The sequence below is a fragment of the Spodoptera frugiperda genome, chromosome 9 (assembly GCF_023101765.2).
Source record: "Spodoptera frugiperda isolate SF20-4 chromosome 9, AGI-APGP_CSIRO_Sfru_2.0, whole genome shotgun sequence".
Taxonomy (NCBI): Eukaryota; Metazoa; Arthropoda; class Insecta; order Lepidoptera; family Noctuidae; genus Spodoptera; species Spodoptera frugiperda.
Window position 1 is genome coordinate 11097761 of NC_064220.1, and position 19303 is coordinate 11117063.

The 19303-nt window shown below is 36.0% G+C and overlaps 1 protein-coding gene across 3 annotated transcripts in view; it reads right to left on the bottom strand.

Moving 5' to 3' along the window:
• Positions 1-19303, bottom strand: part of LOC118271233 (myotubularin-related protein 5) — an 85860-nt gene that overhangs the window by 55326 nt on the left and 11231 nt on the right. For all 3 annotated transcript variants that reach the window (XM_050695920.1, XM_050695921.1, XM_050695919.1), the window contains exons 2-3: positions 11694-11779; positions 7186-7341 (exon numbers count right to left, since the gene is read on the bottom strand). In XM_050695920.1, the coding sequence (XP_050551877.1) occupies positions 7186-7341; positions 11694-11779 (242 nt within the window). The remainder of the gene's footprint in view (positions 1-7185; positions 7342-11693; positions 11780-19303) is intronic.

Below are 19303 nucleotides of genomic sequence, written 5' to 3' on the forward strand. Positions count from 1 at the left end.
ACAAACACCACAAATAATATCGTGGCACTTGCTTCCAAACAATATCTAAAGTTGTAAACACGGGGTACAGGTACCGTTTCCCCCTAACAAATAGTGCACGCACCTGCCTGCCTTGATTATTCCCTTCCGCCCTTTCGAGGCAGAAAGTAAAAAATTTTACTCCAACGTCCCCTACGTGCATGCGTGCGTGACCGGTAATAAGAAACTGTGGCTCAAGTGGTGTGTTGTTGTGTGATAGGGAAGGTGCAATAGGTTCACTCGCAACTATGATCGTTTTTTTAATTTAATATCCATTTTTAAATGGTCGAGTAAATAATATCTTATGATATCTCTTTATGCCGGTTTTCATCAAAATCTCCTAATTTTTAATGAACCGTTAAGCTAAGCCCTTGCTCGATAAATGGACTATCCAACACAGAAAGAATTATTCAATTCTGACCAGTAATTCCGGAGATTATCGCGTTCAAACAAACATACAAACTCTTCAGCTTTATAATATATAGATAGATAGTATAGATGGATATACAAACAGTATTAGTTAATTCAACAACCTCAACATTATTTCTTTATCACGAGGTTTAGTACGAAATTGAACTTCTGCTACCATTCTGCCTTATCCGCTCAAGAAATTTTCAACAAGCGAGGTGCAACGAAATCCATTGTCGTCAGAAATGATAAAATCAAAATGTACGATACAATTTGTTTTATATGCAAATTCATGACAATGGAAAAAGCGTAGTAAGTATTTTTATTGTGAAACCAGTGATTTATGTGTGTTTCTAATGGGGTAACTACAGCATAACATAGCATCAGGCACTTTATTTCTCGAGGTTATAGACAGAAGAATGCATTTTTGTATTACCTTTAGTTAGTTATGAACAGCTTCCTGAAATAATTGACAGGGTATCTTGACTAGTTTCAAACTACGCTAAGGTCTCATAGCATTCAGGGCATCACGATGAGCAGCATTGTGCAACAAACACTCACTCATCGCCATTTATCATGCTACAGCAACTTATTCACGTATACATTAATAGCAAATAGTAATATGTCCACACCACAAGTACGTATGTCAATTTTCAGCGCCTTTACCTTCATGGTCCAATAATTTTCAAGAGTTATTAATACCAGAGGAACGGTGAATGGTTTCCGCAGCGTCGTATTATTTATAGGTCATTTTTATGATCAGGGGCGGTCGGGTACGGAGAACTGAGAACGTTACAGTTAAAGAAATATATAACCTAATATAGTTAACAAGAACAGATTAGTAGTAAACTGCTTGGTAGTTCATAATTTATGGGAAGTCAGTAAACTAAATGTAATTGAGACAAGCAATGGACCCATGGGATGAAGGCAAAGTGTAAAGTAAAAATATCATTAATATACGCCGAGTTACGTCCATTAATATGTCCAAGTAGCTAGAACATGAGGCCTCCCTCTTAGTCCTCTACGTAGAATGACAAGTAAAGAAAATACAAGCTATTTTTAGCTGATTACCAATACTTTTTAATAATCACGATCGAAGGAATTTCTGATCGTGGCAACAACAATTCCAAAGCTTTTAACCAATTAACGGGGGGAACAACAGACAAAAATCTTCATTTCCGCGTTTAACCTAATTTCATTTAACTTCCAAACTCTCCAAAACATGCGGAACTGAACTCAAATGCTTTCCATCAAAACGTGACAAATATAAAGTTACCAACTTAACACTCAAAACAAAAACTTCTCTCGATTATTTTCTTAACTCGAATCCAAAAGTTGAGTCTTCCGCAAGACTTTATTTCGTTTCAACTCCAAACTTAGTTTCGCTTTGAATATTATTCTATTGGACCCGTCAAGCAAATCGACCAAGTTTTTCCGTCTAAATAAGTTAACGATTTTGCAAAAGTTCTTGCAAAACAAGACGTTTATAAAAATAAGCTGAAGATCTAATCAGTTGCATACTAATGGAGAAGTCTGTACGCAGAACTGGAAAGATATGAGCTGATCACTATTTTCATTTAAAGAGTTTTGTCTATTGGAAGTCATAGTGTAGACTGATGATAAAAACAATTTTAAGTTCAAGCCAATTAAATAGTATCTAATGACAAAAAAACTTCCAGAAAAGAATTTGGATTTTAGTAAAAAGAAAACGCAAACTCCAATATTTCTAAGAATGACAAAAACAAGTACATTACACAGAAGCGTAAACCACAAGCCACAATACATTGTGTTTCGTGTACAACTGAATGTCTCAAACCGAACTGCCACTTAGCACGTACAATCGATCATATCAAAGTTCAATAATAAACATTCATGAGCAAACGCATTCTGTTGTTTCTGGCTACGTTAGTGATTGAGGACCTGAACCCTTAGTACGACTTTGCTTTATGTTTTTGGTGCCCTGATTGGCCGGCTCGAATAAACCAACCAATCAGAGCACCGAACGCGCTCTCGTTTCGATCTCGTTAAACGTAAAACAAACTCGTACTAAGGGTACTGATTCAAAAACAGGGCAGGGTCTATCGTCAAGAAATGGAACTTGGTCACGACATTTTGACATTTTGAGGAATAAACAAGAGACATAATAGAAATACACGAATGAAAAGACCGTGTAATGACAGACAAGCATTTATTGGAAGATAAAAAGAAAAGTAAAGGAGTTTGTTTGTCTAATACGATTTTTATGAATACAAATGTAGAGATAGATATGATCGCAGATAAGGTTGAAATAGTAAGAGAGGATAGAGGGGTGACAAATCGATGGAGACAATCTGTTGTCAGTTTCTTAACAACATCACCTTGTTTTTTGGAGAGGGATGGAATGATTCACTCCCCTTTTGTTATTCATTTCATTACTATGCGTAAAGGGATGAAACTACGCGAAAGAAAGAACATTTTGTTCAGCTCAACGTTCTATACAGACTCGATCTATTAGAAAACACTGTTCAAGTAGTTAAGACATATTGAAATATTCAAGCAAACAACCAAGCTAGAAGTATTCCACAAAACATTCCAATCCGAAAATATTTATGAGGACATACGTGATCCGCAGTCAAACGTTTCGGTATATCAAAATAGGAATTCCTCTTCTTCCACTAGTGTCCAGCCAGGATCACTAAACAGCCTCTTGAAAACAATATTCTATAAATGGAAGAATATAAGAAAACCCGTCTTTCATATAACTGATACTAACTAAACATACTAGCAAATACCTTAATAAAAATCTCAAACGTTACAAACATTCACAATTCATCGTGCAAATGACATTGCTTGAAGATTCCCATGTCAACAGACAACGAAGACACATAACTAGACAATGATGACTCACCAGACCCTGCCTGATTGCCTGCTGACGACGAGAACGAGTCCCACAGCTGTCATTACGACTACCTCAGTTCTTATTTAAATCCTTATCTCAACATCCTAAGGTCCAGAATGCACTGCACGAAACAGAAGCAATTAGGGTTATCATTAAGCAAGATTATTGGCGGGATGTTATTTTGTGTTGTATGATTTTGTTGAGATTGCGTAAGATGGCACTTAAGTCTGTTTCGGAGATAACACTTTTTGTGTTGAAAACATTAAAGTTAATTGGTGCTGACTCACAATTCCAATTTACCTATCTCGGCGAAACGTGTACAGACTACCGATTAAGGATTCCGTTCCAATGTTTTCATTTAATGTCCGTGTAAGCACGTAACTTAATTAAACGGAGGGCAGCCCTATTCTTTAATTCTGTTTTTAACCTGAATGCGTAAGTACTTATATATTTGGACATACCAGGATAATAAATCTATGCGATTATTATCACAAATACTGACGAAAATAGATTACATTTTAGTGTACTAGAGCTTAAAACTATTAAACTCCTTTCGAGGTACTTAAATACGATTGCACAATTCAAACGATTTTACAAATAAGCTACCTGTCAATAAACAGGCTGGCAATAAGTGCGCAGTGCCCAACCCACATCCTCAAAATTAGGGCAATCTCAATACACCTGTCTATCGAGGTACCTGTACTATACATACCAACCAGGTTATAACCATCAACGTGTATGTACTCACGATATAAATCAACTGCTCTATGATGTATGTATAAATCAATGCTCAACATTAAATTGGTTTTATGTAAATGCTTTTAAAATCGATTTCATTCAACACGATCGGATAGTCAAAGCCAAAGTACGAATGAGTATCAAAATATAGTTTTACGTTTCAGACAAGGGGTCTAGGGAAAAGTATTACTAGGGTTTTTTCGGTTTTTTGAAAATTTCTTAATAGTAACACGGAGTTTGGATCCGCCCATTATAAGGCAATAGGCTCACCCCGTATTACATGGGACTTATGACATAAATGGTAAAAAGTGGGTGTACATTGTAGCGGCATTACGTGCCGTAATTACATTACGTCCCATAATTTAGTACCTCTGCCTACCCCTTCGGGGATAAAAGGTGTGACGTTGCGAAGAAGTTAAAAGAGACTGAGTTTACGTTTAATAAAGTATTAAAATCTAGAGTCACAACATTGCAGTACAGTGGTCTTACATTACCATTAAACTATACGCAATATGCTTAGATGACAGTCACCAATACTATGTATCACACAACTAACTAATCATCCCGATAAAATTGCACTACTGCTATTCCAGAATCACGAGGAAGCTTTGCATACTATGTAAGTACAGTATAACTATACACGATCGTATTTCCTATTAGTATCTAACAGAATGCTTGTTAAGTACAAAACATAATCAAGTCCTCAAAGGCCGTGTTCGGTTTACCGCAGCGCATCAAAGGTAATCCTATACCGCTGTACTGGTACAGGCATTACGTAAGTGCCTGCTGGATTTATACAAAAACCCCATAAATGGAGGGATTTTCGCAGAGACAAGGATTACGTTTTCCGCGAAAAAAAAGGGGTGCTTTGCAGTTTTACGAAGGTATTCTTCGTGTCATATGAATAACTATGTAGGCATGTGTTTTAAACAGTTCCATCCCTTGCATTATTCTATTCTATTCTATTGTATTGTAATTTAAATGAAAACTATGTCATGAATAGGATTATTTTTATAATTGTAAATCAATTAGGATTACACCTATCCTCTTTATTGAAGACTCAATGACGTATTTGTATCACTACTATAACCAATGAAAAAGAAAATAACTATTTAAAAGAAATTCAACGAAACGTAGACAGACTGCAGTTTTTCCCATATACCACCATATTGATACAAAAAAGGATATTCTATACCATAAATGTCCGTTAAGTATCCATGGTAACATTTCTCAATACCATTCATTCAAGCCCAAGACCCGCCGCGAACAAGTTCTAGTCTACTGAGTACTCCATAAACCACATTAAGCTGTAATTAACCGTAGCACGAGCCACTAAAGCTGTCACTGTATAAATCACAGCTTCGAACAGTGCGCAACAAACGCCGGAAACCCGCCATAAAAACAAACTAAGACGCATTCAAAGAAAGCAAGGCTATAGAACGAGTGCACTCGTCAATCATGAACGTATAAACATTTCAATTTGAACTGTGTTAAAAGAGTTCTTACGATTTTCTACCTTAGTTTAAGGATTTTGGGGAATTATTTCTGATGTATAAAATATCTCCTTCAGTTTTCTGCGGCTGTGAACCTAATCTTTCTTTGGATTTTTCTAACCATTGCAAAAAAGAACCTCGTCATACATCACTTTTAGGGCATTAGAGTTCAAACCTTTTTTATACCTCTTTCACCTTGTCTAACAAAATGTTATATTTTTATCTCGATCCGCATAACGCGCGGAGGGTGCTACATATTTTTCGGTCACGAGCAAAATTCTAAATTAAGATTTATTTAGGATAATCACTCAACATCAAGGGATTATGACCCTTTTACCTCATTTTCACATGACACGATATTATGTGGTTGACAGAGTCTACTAAAAGCCTGTTAATTAATGCGATTACACTTAATATCATGGTGGAAATGGTATAAGGTAAAGTCACCGGCGAATATTTTGAAATATTCCTATTACTATGGTCCCATTTATGTTAAAAACAATCAAAGACGAAAACTCTCTTTGGTGGTATGATTAATAACGAAATATGGCCAATTTCCTAAATAGTTATAAATTATTTATTAGCACAAAACGTCTCTACAACACTGGAACAAGTTGGATTAAAACGTCTTTTTCCGAAGGCTCCCAAGTGCATATCACAAATATTAAGAAGAACCTCTCAGACAATTTACGAGGGAATTCCAGCTACATACTGTGTCCGATCAGCTAACCAGATAGTTGGCGTACCTTATACCATCGACATTCCTGGTAGGATCGTGATCAAGCTGTGTCTAGCTTGGGGTTTATTCGTTCCAAGAATTTAAGCTAAGGAGCATACGGGATTTGTTAGATCGTAGCTTTTGCTAATAACTAAACCAGTTTCTGTACTAGACAAAATGTCCAAAATGGACGTCCAAAAGAACTTTGGTATTAAAATAGGTAATATGTTTAGCCAATCCACAAAATGAGTTGTGGTTTCAGAAATTTAGGTAGTATGTCTGAAATCGGAGGCATTACGTCTCTGTTTTTTTTTTTTAAACTCAATGATAGACTTAGGATGACTTCTATCTTTTAGGTCCCATACATTATCTAATAAGGGACACACAAAGGAAATCACATATTGAATAGTTCCCGTAATTATATTTCCAGTAGTATCTGAACGGAAACGTCTAGCGTTGGCGTGGACCAATGTCACCCGGTCAGTCAGATACCGCGATTAATGTGGGCACAGATTGTGTCATTGTCAATTATAGAAAGGGTACTCCCTAGTCCCTAGAACTGCTATTTCAAATACTTAGCAGAGCAGACACTGATACAATGGAAATGGTATTACACTTATCATTAAACAACATTAGCCTGTGTTTAACACATTCAGTGTCACCAACACTCTTAGAGAGTCCACGTAAATTTAATTCCAGAAACGTAGAGTCGCACCCTCTATGCAATTCTTTAGATTAGGGTATCTTTAGTTTTCAATATTATTTAAGCAGAAAATACACCATGCATTTTGGAAAGAAAAAGCAAAAACATTGGACTCGCTAGGCGAGTCTACGGCACAGGAATAAAATTCAGGCAAGTCGGTGGCACTGAATGTGTTAAAGAAGAGTTTAGAGTACTAGGTATGACAAATATTAGTTTCCAGGTCTCTTACCTCGTCTGCGGGCTTGGTGGGTGTAATGGCGACGGTCTCGTTGAAGCACAGACAGGCGCAGTAATGGCGGTTGGCGTCCACATCTGTCAAGACAGACACGTAGAACCGAGGCTCCGTCCGTTCTGTCGAGAGCGCCCATCCTTGCGGCTGGCAGAACTAGGGGAGAAAAACCAGATTTAATTAACGATTACAAAAATTCTGGTACAAACAAAGTAGGTCTTTAAGTATAGCAGAGTTGACATAGTTTAGAAATCCGGCTAGCATCTAATGAACCACATAAATACGTGGGTGTATCGTCTACTAAATGTCTACAATTTCCGTAGCCATGCCAAAAACACAAAGAATGTATTGTATTTCTTTCACCTATATGTCTAAAGGCAAAGACAAGTCAGGAAAAATCCACACTAGACGGCAGACACTTGATTCTTGTCCAAATTCATTTCATTCAATTCTTTCTCCGAAGTCCCTGAGGCATTCTTACAAAGTGTACCGAACAAATACAGTCGGGAAGGTCTCTATTTATTTAAGTCTCAACATTCAATCGAAGTTGATAGGGATCCTTCGTTTCAATTACTTATGCGAACTTTGGTCATTCCACGACATTGAACTGGTATTATTGCTGGCCCTTCTCCGAATCGCTTGTCTTGAAGGATAATCCAGACAATGTACGTAGCATTGTAATCAATTCTGGTAGACCATGTTTAATTAATGGGTTGATTGTATTATCTTAGAAGTTTATAGATGAGAGTGTACTGTAGACAAGATGTTAGCAAGGATAGTTTAGATATAGATAAACAGAACTTAGCAACAAGAATAAGTAAACGAATAAAGAAATAAAATGGCGTGATCCGTTACAGTAAAATAATAAAATAAATGTTATCACACTAAAGTTACGCTTTCTTTAGATTTCGTCCCAATCAATAAATCTTCCATTCGAACAAAAAAGAACTTTTGACACTATTCCTTTTGAACCTTTCCAGAATTCTCTTTCGCGAAATTCCGAATCTGAAAACATTCGCCCTTTTACGCGCATTCTACAGCTACTGAGATGCCAATGAAAGGCGTTATTGGCGAAATGGGCATTTCTACGTAAAAGCTCCAACAATTGAGAGTGCCTAGTAACAGTTTCTACGAGCAAACGTCTTTAGCCTTCCACTTCCATTGCCTGGGAAGTTCATCGTTTGTTACTTGAAATTAGTTGCAGTTAAAATCACCAATAGACCAGGAACTTGAACGGTGGAGTTTATTGTTTTTAAGGTGAGATAAATAGGTGCTATTAACCAGTACTTAGAAGAAACTGTTCTGCAATTAGTGGTACTCCTTGGGTAGGGCTCGCATTGCTACTTTAATCATCGACGGAATCTGAATGAATCAAAATTTAAACTATGTATTAAAAAAACTTTATGTAGACAAGCATACTACAAAGTAAATGATTATATAGAAGATAAAAATGCTTGGAGGCAAGCTGGTCCGGCTCCACAGGATAACGAAAAAAATGTAGTAATATAACCATGTTATTTCGATGTGTTCTGTACTTTATACAATTATTGTAAATGTGAGAGCCCTGTAATTAACTGAAATCAAATTAGACTAGTAGAATGCACTTATGTCAGCTTGGAGTTGTCATGCTCACTCAAAGGTCTCATTGGCGGTGGCACGGGCATTGGATCGCTCGATTCCCTGCAACATGGTTGAGTTGGGCGGTGCTGGTGTACGTGTCATGTTCGTGAACGGGCGCTGTCAACTGGGACTGGTCAGCTCCGGACTGCATTAATTTTTATTGTCCTCTAGGTTATTTTCTTTTTCTGTCGCTTTGACTGTATATTAGTTTTACATTGTTCTCACATAGCTGAAGTAATCGAAACAATGTAACCAAGAATTGTATTGTAAATCTGATTGAAAAAGAGTAACCTATGGAGTTTCTTGCTCGTTCTTCTCCATAGGAATCTACACTTTGGAACGAGCAAATAGCTTCACTAGAGGACTGACCGACAGACAGACGTTATTAATATTATTATATTTGCTTTGACGTTCAAAAGTGCCTTCCTGGTCTATTTGAAATAAATGATTTTGACTTTGACTTTGACTTGACTTTGACTTTGACGCTCAAAAGTTAAAAAAATAGGAACCGCCTACATTTTTCTTTACCACCTCCATTTTTTTAGTCAGGTAAGTAAAAAATTACTATGCTAAAAACCGCATCAAAATCGGTTTTGATTTTATATTTTACATCTTTTTTTTTCTCGACTATGGGATACAGCACACACATAACACCCTTACTAAAAAAAACTAAAATTCATCAACAATAGCCGATCAATCAGAGCCACATACAAGTTCTGCACGTCGCTATCTAGGGGACAAAGCGACGCGTTAATTAATAGTGTCTGCTATAGCACGAACAGGAAAACCACGCTAATTGGTGTCAAAGGACTTACGGGCGCGTGAACATCCCAGTGTCGGGGACAATCTCAAATTTCTCACGTGTCTCTAATTATGGGAGGTCTTTCAGCCTCTAAGGGACGGACAATTGTGTTATGATATGGAAATAAATAATAGGAACTGTTGCCATGAAGGCTAATCTCAAGTACTTGGACTATTGAAAACGTCCTTGACTGATGTATATATGATGATAACATGTGGACTTAAAATATAGTCTGGAGATGACCAATCCCAGTTGACAGCGCCCGTTCACGAACATGACACATACACCAGCACCGCCCAACGCAACCATATTGTAGGGAATCGTTCCAATGCCCCTGGCACCACCAATGAGACCTTAGAGTGAGCATGACAACTCCAAGCTGACGCAAGTGGATTCTACTCTAGTCTAATGAATTCTTGAATGGCTGACACGATAAATTCACTTCCCATGAATATCAATCATCTCAATATGAATACTACAATTTCCCGTGGAAACTGCAAAAAATCCAACGACTGTCGTTGTGATTTCCTATCAGACCGAATCCATATGAGAGAATATTTATTTTATTCATGACGACATCTCAGAAACATTGATAGATCTTTTCCCCGTCTCATGCCATTTTCCTTAATGTCAACCATTGACAGTTCCTATGTTTTAACAAGCATGTTTTATTCGATAGATGTGATATCCGAAGGCAATATAATCTATCTCTGATCGATGAAATGTCTACATTATAGACACGTCAGATATATTGATGTTTACTAGTGGTCGCCTAGTGGCCGAAATTCGACCATATAATTATGATTTAATTTACAATAGCACTTAACGTACGTTGAAGGATAATTTTTATTTAACTCAAACTCTTTTATAAAACTCTTTTTTGCATATGAGACGTGAGAATATCATCGCAATGTCTATCGATTTTGACGTTTTGTCAAATACGATCAGATACTATGCATGTGTGTGTAATGTTTTATTTATTGATTTAATGTACTTTATAAGCATTATTTTTGAAAAATATAAGCGTTCTGTACTTCTCCTACACATAAACTATAAGTGTACCAAATTTTATGCTCCTACGTCCGCGCAATTATCGTAAAAAGAGGTCCAAAGTTTTTGCATCACGTATTAATATATAGATTTTGGAAAATATTTACCAGTTTCTCTAGAATTATTTGTAGATGTTGAAGTTAATTCAATTCTGGGATATCGGTGCTTATGTATTGGGATGAGGTTTTAACTTCAAGACCAAATTGTGGATAGAGTAGTTTAATCAAAATTCAGTGGTATTTAGACTATGCAGTCTAGATCTAACTGAATACTCCAGATTATTGCGCCCAATTTTTGTCTGCTATCACATTAGGCCTAACAAGTTTCAATAAAGCTTCTACGCTTTGTAAAACAATCTATATGTTAGATGTTATGTATGTTCTTATTGGAGAAGATCGACCACAACAACCGTCACTTATGTCAATATCGTTGACATGATTGAAGACGGTTGTCAAATTACTCAGCACTCCCTCACTACGAGTATATGACACCGGCACCCCTGTGCACAACTAGCGCGTCGCATAATTAACGACTTGTTGACAAACAATAGACCGATATAATTGGACTGTTACCGATATTACTAGTGAAGTGTTATCGTATTATCGATTATGATGGCACAATGACGATTATTTCTTGTTAGGTTATTGTCTCCATACTTTTTCTTGGTGTCACGGCTTATTCATCGATTGTAAATAACTAGATTAGATTGAAATAAGATTAGATAGATGTTATACATTTGCTGATATCTGATTGGAAATTATTATTATGTGAATAAAATTTAATGGGGGAGAAAACAGCGAAGGTATTGATATATTTAACAAAATGTACTGATACAACCAGGTTAAAAACAAAATTGTGAATAGTTTCATCTGATAAAACATCTTTTTCCTGCCCATGCGTCAAGTTAATTGGGGTCAGTGCTATATCGTCTTTTTCCATTCATCCCTATATGACCCATGATACTGATACCTTGTTTGTTTTTACTCCTAGTTAAAGTCAGAAAGCTCTTACTAAAATGAGATAGACGATTACATACCCATCCTATACCGTCGTGGAAGGGTGTGTCGTCCCAGTTGATCTCGGGAAACCGTTGAAGGACAACGCCGCTGTTCAGACCGCCCCCTGAAACAATACACAAACTATAAGTAAGTATACTGTAGATATAGATATATCTGATGGTTTCGAGATGTAGGGTCCAAATATTGAAATTGTTTAGAAGTCTGGCAATCACGCAAAGGTTTAACTGATACTGAGAGAATTTTAGGTATGACTGCAAGTCCCGATTTGGGTAACTTAGTGACTACTAACTATAGATAGGTCCAATTTTACGGCCTTGAACATAGTTAAAGAGTTAGGTATAGCTTACCATTGTCTTAAAAGTAGGTAACTAAGTACTAGGGCATTAATGTCGGCAGCAAATCAAATACTTAACTATTAAAAAACAACATAATAAAACAACATAACTTTTAACACACAGAATCAACTGCCAGGACATTTCAATCATCGCCATAAAAATTGCTTGCAATACGAACTGGTTAACTCTTTAATATGAGGTACGTTTAACGTATTCAATTAAAACATTCAATATTCAAAATACTATCACCTACATGAAAAATATTGCCCTTTCGCAACGTTAGACACAATAGCCTATTATAGTTAGCACAAAAGTTCGATGAATCACAATTAAAACAATTCCAATTCAAATAATAGATGGTTCGCGTTGCTGTTTTTGATTATACTCCATGATATAGGATGTGGAAAACAAAGGTTCCGGTTCTTGATGCCCTAAGAACAATATAACATTGTTATATTTATGCAAACTAACGGTGCGACGCGTATTGTGTACCGGGAGGCCGTGGGCTAGTGATGGGTATACTTTATGAGAGTTTTATCGACGTTCGCTCTAAGTCATATAAAGGAGGGCTCTTACTTCCCAAGAGGATGTGTTTGTAGACAAAATTGTTCTTTAAACTATATAATAAAAATTATTGCTGTTCGTTAATACTCTATTTTTGGTCTTGAATTGTTTGTGGAAGTCCAGGGAAAGTTCCGCCTCAAATATGTTTTTCTTCTCATCTAAAAGGTGTAGTTTTCCGGGGCAGCTAGTCTGAGATATAATTGTTCCATGTCAATTTGATATGTTATATTTAGTTAGTTTTACACAAATCAGTCACCGCGGCAAGTTTTAAATTTAAATTAATCTACATATCCTATAATTATGTACAAACATGTTGTTAGATGTAGATAGTAGATAAAATACTAAATATACCTATTCTACGCAAAAATGACGACCGTACAGTACACCACTAGGTGTCATGCGTTCAGCAGATCGCTGATTGTGTCGTCGGGACAATGAATGTGGGACGTTCGTACTTGCGACACGATTTAACTCCTATCAATAGGCCGCATACACCATACGCCATAATATTGGCATTCAATTTCCTTATTGAATGACCTTATTTTTACCAACAAACGGTTAAAAGTAGTAGACAAACAAAAAAGACAAAGATTACTTTCTTTTCTACTTGGAAAGAAGAGGAAACTTCTGTTACACTTTGGGGTTTTTAATCTTGGGAAAGTTGAGGGATTCATTCCTTTACTGACAATGAATGTATCGTCCTTGGACAACAAAATAGAAATTGACTGAATTGATTCTATTATATGGAAGTCCCTTATTTAATTTATATTAGTGATCGAAGGGAAGTCCTATTAGTAATTTTATGTTGATGAAGTCTCGAATTTTTCCTTTAATTCTCTATGCGAAAGAAAAGCTTGTTAAATAAAACCTGTTTATTATGCTGTACAAGTCATGAAGCCGCAGGAGAAAGTACTGGTACTATTGTACGCGAGAAGACTGGTGGACTGGCACCTTTACATGCTAATCAGGAACATTAAATATTCGACGGCCAAAATGAACTGAAACCTAACTACTTTTCGTCCTAGACTCCAAAAGATTTCTATGGCAAGTCGAAAGCTTAGGAAATTATACATAAAACACGCTTTAATCTTCCAATTAGAATGTAATAGAAAACGATTTATATGAACCAATAAATTACTTTGCATCAACCTCTCACGACTGCAATTAATTAAACCACTCATACTTAGGCAAATACGCGAGACAAATAATTATGCTTTACGAAATATTAAGAAGAAATAAATCAAAATGGAATTTAAAGGAAGATCCATTACAGCTTGCAGATTTAAGATTAGATACCAAAAAACAATCCATACAAAGACCATTACATTTTGGTCTTTCCCATTCTTCAGTAAAACCATCCAAGAAAAATGTTCCACATGACCATTTTTATACGAAAAAAGCTTGGCCTAACAAGCGATACTTCGGGACAGTTGTCTTTTTACGTCGCCTATTATACGTCGACTAAATATAGACGAGTGGTCGTTAGTCCCAACCGGGTCAAGGACGGTCCCAAATGAGATCATCAATTTTAATTAGACAGCCTTCCTAGAAACCTAGGGGACTGTGATATTTTGTTTGTTGTCTCTAAGAAGAATTTTACATAGATTATGTGCTTAAATAAAAACACATTTTTAGGGGATATTATCCTGAGCTGCGGACAACGTAACAGATTATTGAGGCTCCGGCTCAATGCACTTGGAGAAGGAACAAGGGTGGTTTTTAGTCATACAGTCCCTCGCCTCATCTAAGACAGAAGTCATTGGATGATTTAACCCCTCAAAACAAAGGATATATTTTCCTGTCCGCAATGACCATCTACATCTAAAAAACAATCCAGGATGTGAGTTTTCTACACTTTTACATAACTATCTCGTAAAACAAATGATAATTTGCAAGACTGTTTACACCAAAAAGTGGCAGTAAATCAGTAGGCCCAAACTATTTCGTATTTCCGTAACGTTCCGAAATCGGAATCCACCTCATTGAACGTGACTGCTTTCCACTCAACCAACTATCGGAAGCCAATTCATCGTTTCCGTACAAAAATATTCCTTGTTGTTAATATTGAAGTGCCATTTATCGGACCAATGAATAAAAGATTTGCAAGTTTCTGGCTTACTCGTCGGTTGCTTCGAATTTGCATCATAAATAAACTTTATTGCGTGTAAAACTTTTAGGCAGAAAAAAGGTTTTCGGATGACCGTCCAAAGAAATCCTACTATGCCTCTCGAACCACACTTTTTATTAGCTCATAGAGATTTCACACGAAAAGAGTATCTACAAAATTCGTTGCAATAACTACAACAGACTAGAAAATCTAAAAACCTTTTTAGCCAAATACTCTTCATGCAAACACGCCTGATTAGAGGTATTGATCAGACATTACCAAAAAACTGAAACAACTAATGAAAAAAAGTATGGCAGACTTCGTTTAGTATTCATTACAAGTTGGGGGACTCGAGGACATCATGTAGAACGCCAGTCACGTCCCTGGCAGGCGGTTTTCAAATTATTTAACCATATTACTTACGTCATTTTCGAGTGGTTTTTCGTTTTTATAGATCTACCGAACACGCAGTTACGCAATAATAGGTTGAAAGTATTATTATCTTGTATTATAATGTGACACGATGGTGATCTACATATTATGAGATGGTGATAAACCGGTATAAGTGCGAAAGCGGATTAATTTGTATTCAAGATTAATTTAGAAGTATTGTTGACAGCTGACACTTCACTAGAGAATTACGACAGGCTTTCAATCAGTTTCTGCTTGATTCTGGAATTAGGGAATTGATAAATTTAGAATTACTCTTGTTACCAACTCAAGATTATTCGATCATGACAAAGCAGCAGCCAAACCAGTCTCAAAAACCTCTCTCCGTATTACAATATTCATATGACATAACTTACTAAATCTTCAAAAATATACTTCAAATAGCCATACAGGAGCTAATAGGAGGTAACCATAACCAGGGAATTCTCCTAACAAATAGTAAATACACACAATAAACCAAATTGTAAAGAAACTTTTAATAAAAATATGAATTCATTACAGTAAACGGCTAACAATTTTAATTAAAATGCACGCGTCTAGACGAATTTAAGCTAGCGTTGTTTTGTTGCATTACGTCATCCGGCAGTCACCGACCATAACCGTAACTGCAAACTGTGATGTCATTTTGTGTGTAATGTATTGATTTGCCGTGTTAACGTTTGACCCATGTTAGCTTTTGTGGTCTGTTTATATCAAAATTAATAACCGAGATTAATCCAAGATCTGTATTTTCTTGATTGATCGCAATTTTCACTCCATACAACTAAGTGATATCTAAAATCCACATATTTTGTATTAAGATAAATTAACTATTTCGAACATTCGTAACTATGCAGATCAAGCTGGGTTTGCGGGCGGCGCATTACCAGTTTTTTGGGCAGTGTCAGACTCTTATTGACTAAAAACCACCCCGTTCCTACTTCTGCTTTTCGAGCCGTAGCCCCGGTAACCCGCTAGTTAGTCGGTAGCTCCAGAATCCCAGTGGATAATAATTATGCTAAAACCTAAACACCATAAGGTTATGCTAAAACCTAACACAACAGCTTATAGTTTAAAAATCCCATACAATCACCTGACATTTGAACTGCTAGTTAACGTAAACCCTTCACATTAGTTCAGTTGAACTGGTACCGGTACCCGAGCAAAAGTTCAAGGCACAATCACAAGCCGCAGGTGCGTACGCGACCCAAATATTGTAAATTGCCTTTATTGCCACTTTATAATAGCAGTTTTAATTTTGTCATTTTGTCCTTATCTTTAAACTCCTCTTTCTTTATAAATATATTATGCTCATAGTCATGTTTACACAACAATACTCTCATTACTTGTTACACGTACTGCTATTAATGTTCCTAGCGATTAGAATTCCTCATTTCTAAATATTTATGTTTACCTGTGGATAGCGTTGTGGGTTACATTATGACCACAACAAGTCATTGTTATATTAGTTGTAAGATTTTATAATGTAACTGTTTGCTGTTCCTCAAAATGAAATATAAAAATAAAAAAATAAAATAAAAATTTATTTGTAGATTCCAGTATGATTATTTTAAGAAGTAGGTATTAGATTTTAATCGTTTATAGTAATTAGAATTCGCTAATAATGTTATTTGGTTCATTCGATAACAGTTTTTGTAATCATCGCCGAACTATACATATATGTTGTAGGAAAATAAGGTCTTCTCATTACTGCTCAGACACTGTTGGGTATGGTGTGCAGTCGTATATGATTAGTTAAACTACGGACACAAATAACGCAAAGTTCAGGTTCAAAATCAATGACGTTTCATTAAAAATCGTTGCCTTAAATATCATAGTCTTTTACTGCCGACTCTAGCTCCACCGTCCAATAAAATTATACATTTTCCAGTCGCTGTTTCCTAACCGATCCATAATTCAACGGCTATCAGTTTCTTCACATCACCGGTACCATTTAGTGTCATACCACACTACGCAATTCGCGGGACCTCGGATTACGAATAACGATGTTTTTTTTTTTATCATTTCATCGCTCCACTGAACATTGTGGCTCACTTGTACAAAGGCAAAGGACAAAAACGATGCCTGAGGCGTTCTTATCGCTTTATTGTGGTCGCTATAACACACGAATTTAACGACCAAAAAGTAGATTTTGGCGTAAAAAGAGATTTTGAGTAAACGATCCCGTTTTATACTCTGTATAAAGTTTTAGGACGTGAAGAACGGTTGTGGAAACCGGGTTGACATTTTGAGGGAGATCTAGTTATCTTTGTCATTCACGCAAAGCTTCAAAGAGGTAGCATTAAGTTTTATACTGCCTGACCTAACGTCTCAGTTTAGAAGCTCAAAGTACTAATCCAAAGCAATAAAAACTTACGACTTAATCCCAAGTAGGTACATGTGAAAGCTGGGAATGGGAATACATCCTAACTGCAAATCAGGTATCAACTGAATATACAATATCACGTTTCAACGTTGCATAACTGGAAGGCTAACGAGTCTCGAGGCGGTTGCTTAGAGGCCGCGAGCCGGTTTGGCCTGATGTGGTGCACCATCTCTCTACTACGCAGTTGCAGGAGAAATTGATTTTGTAATTGGATTATTTTTTGTAATCTGACTTTCGAAAACCGAATTCAATGCTTTCGGTTCTTATTTATCAGAACAAAAACCATAATTTAAATTCGGACATCAATCTGTCATCTTTTTACCTCATGCGAAGCTGAAGAAAATTAAAAACTAATCATTATTATATTGTTGTTATAAAATTCACACAGTAACAATAAAATGACTAGCAAAAACCTTGTGAGTTTTGTTTATAAACATTCTTAATTATGTGAGTAACTGTTCTTGCATAAATACAAATATATACAATTTAACATCGTGCTAAACTTTCATAGATTTCAATGTCAAAATTAATAAACCGATTAATCGCTATCAATATCCGCAGCCTTCACAATCGTATGCAAATTCACGGCTAATTACGTCAATTATCGTTCGTTCTAAGACTCTAACAATGCTTAACATTGTGTAATGAGTTAAGGAAACACTAAGCACTTAGTTATCGCTTTGAGGAAACATTTTTGTAAACAAACGCCTGTAAATGTTCACGTGTAGTCTTCAAACTAGGATTAGTTTTGCGAATATATCCGTTATTGCAATTGCATTAAGGGTTTTAATACCTATAACAACTTTTCCTCTAGAACGGATATACTAGACTAGGTATTATCTTCATTGTGTCTCTCTATAGACAATAGTATTAGGTGTATTTTCCGGTCAATAAATGAAGCCGAAACCAGCACTTCTTCCTATACCGTAACAGCTCATGCACAACTATTCTATACTATATAGGAATTCTGATGGTGACTACCAGGGTGTACCAATGAAGTACGCACTATCTAGTGTGTCATTCTAAAAACTAAATGCCTTTTGGAGGTTTCTCCCCGTCATAAAAATGAGCTAATGCTCAATAACTATACGATTTCTTCGTAACTAACTAGTAAATATCTTCACAATAATAAAAATGATAATAAAACGACATGCGTGTACGCCTATAGTAATACAGCAAACGCAATTTAAACTCAAAGATTAATAAAAATAGATACTAATTTCGTTCTTTATACGTAGTTATAATTTCACTTATTATAACAGTAATGTAATTGTTTAGACATGGATGACCATTAAAGATAAAATGGTTTTACGATTATTTTTTTACTATTGCAGTTTGAGTCTTAATGGGTGGACCAAGTTTTAAAATAGTTTCTGAAATGAGATAAGGCGCTAAATCAATATAAATACTTTCGAAGTAGATAAAAGAACATTCAGGATCTATACATTTAACTATGCCTTGAACTATAAATACATGAAAAGATAAGTATTGCTAACTTACAGTAACAACCAATGCTAACCACTATCTAACTCTACGTAGACTAAAAGGTGTGAATGTAAATAACTATAGTTACTTTATTAGTTTTTTATATATTTTTTTTTTTTCAGTGTTGCGAAAATGTATAAGTAATAGCATGGAGTCTGGAGATCTGCTCAGTGTATAGATACAGAGAACTCAATAAAATCCTAATAGAAGCGGTAGTAACCTGCCTACCCCTTCGGGGATTAAAAGGCAAGTTTTGGTTTTGTTCCCAATACCAAATCTTCCCAAACAATTCTCTTCGTAGACACAACAATAACACGAATG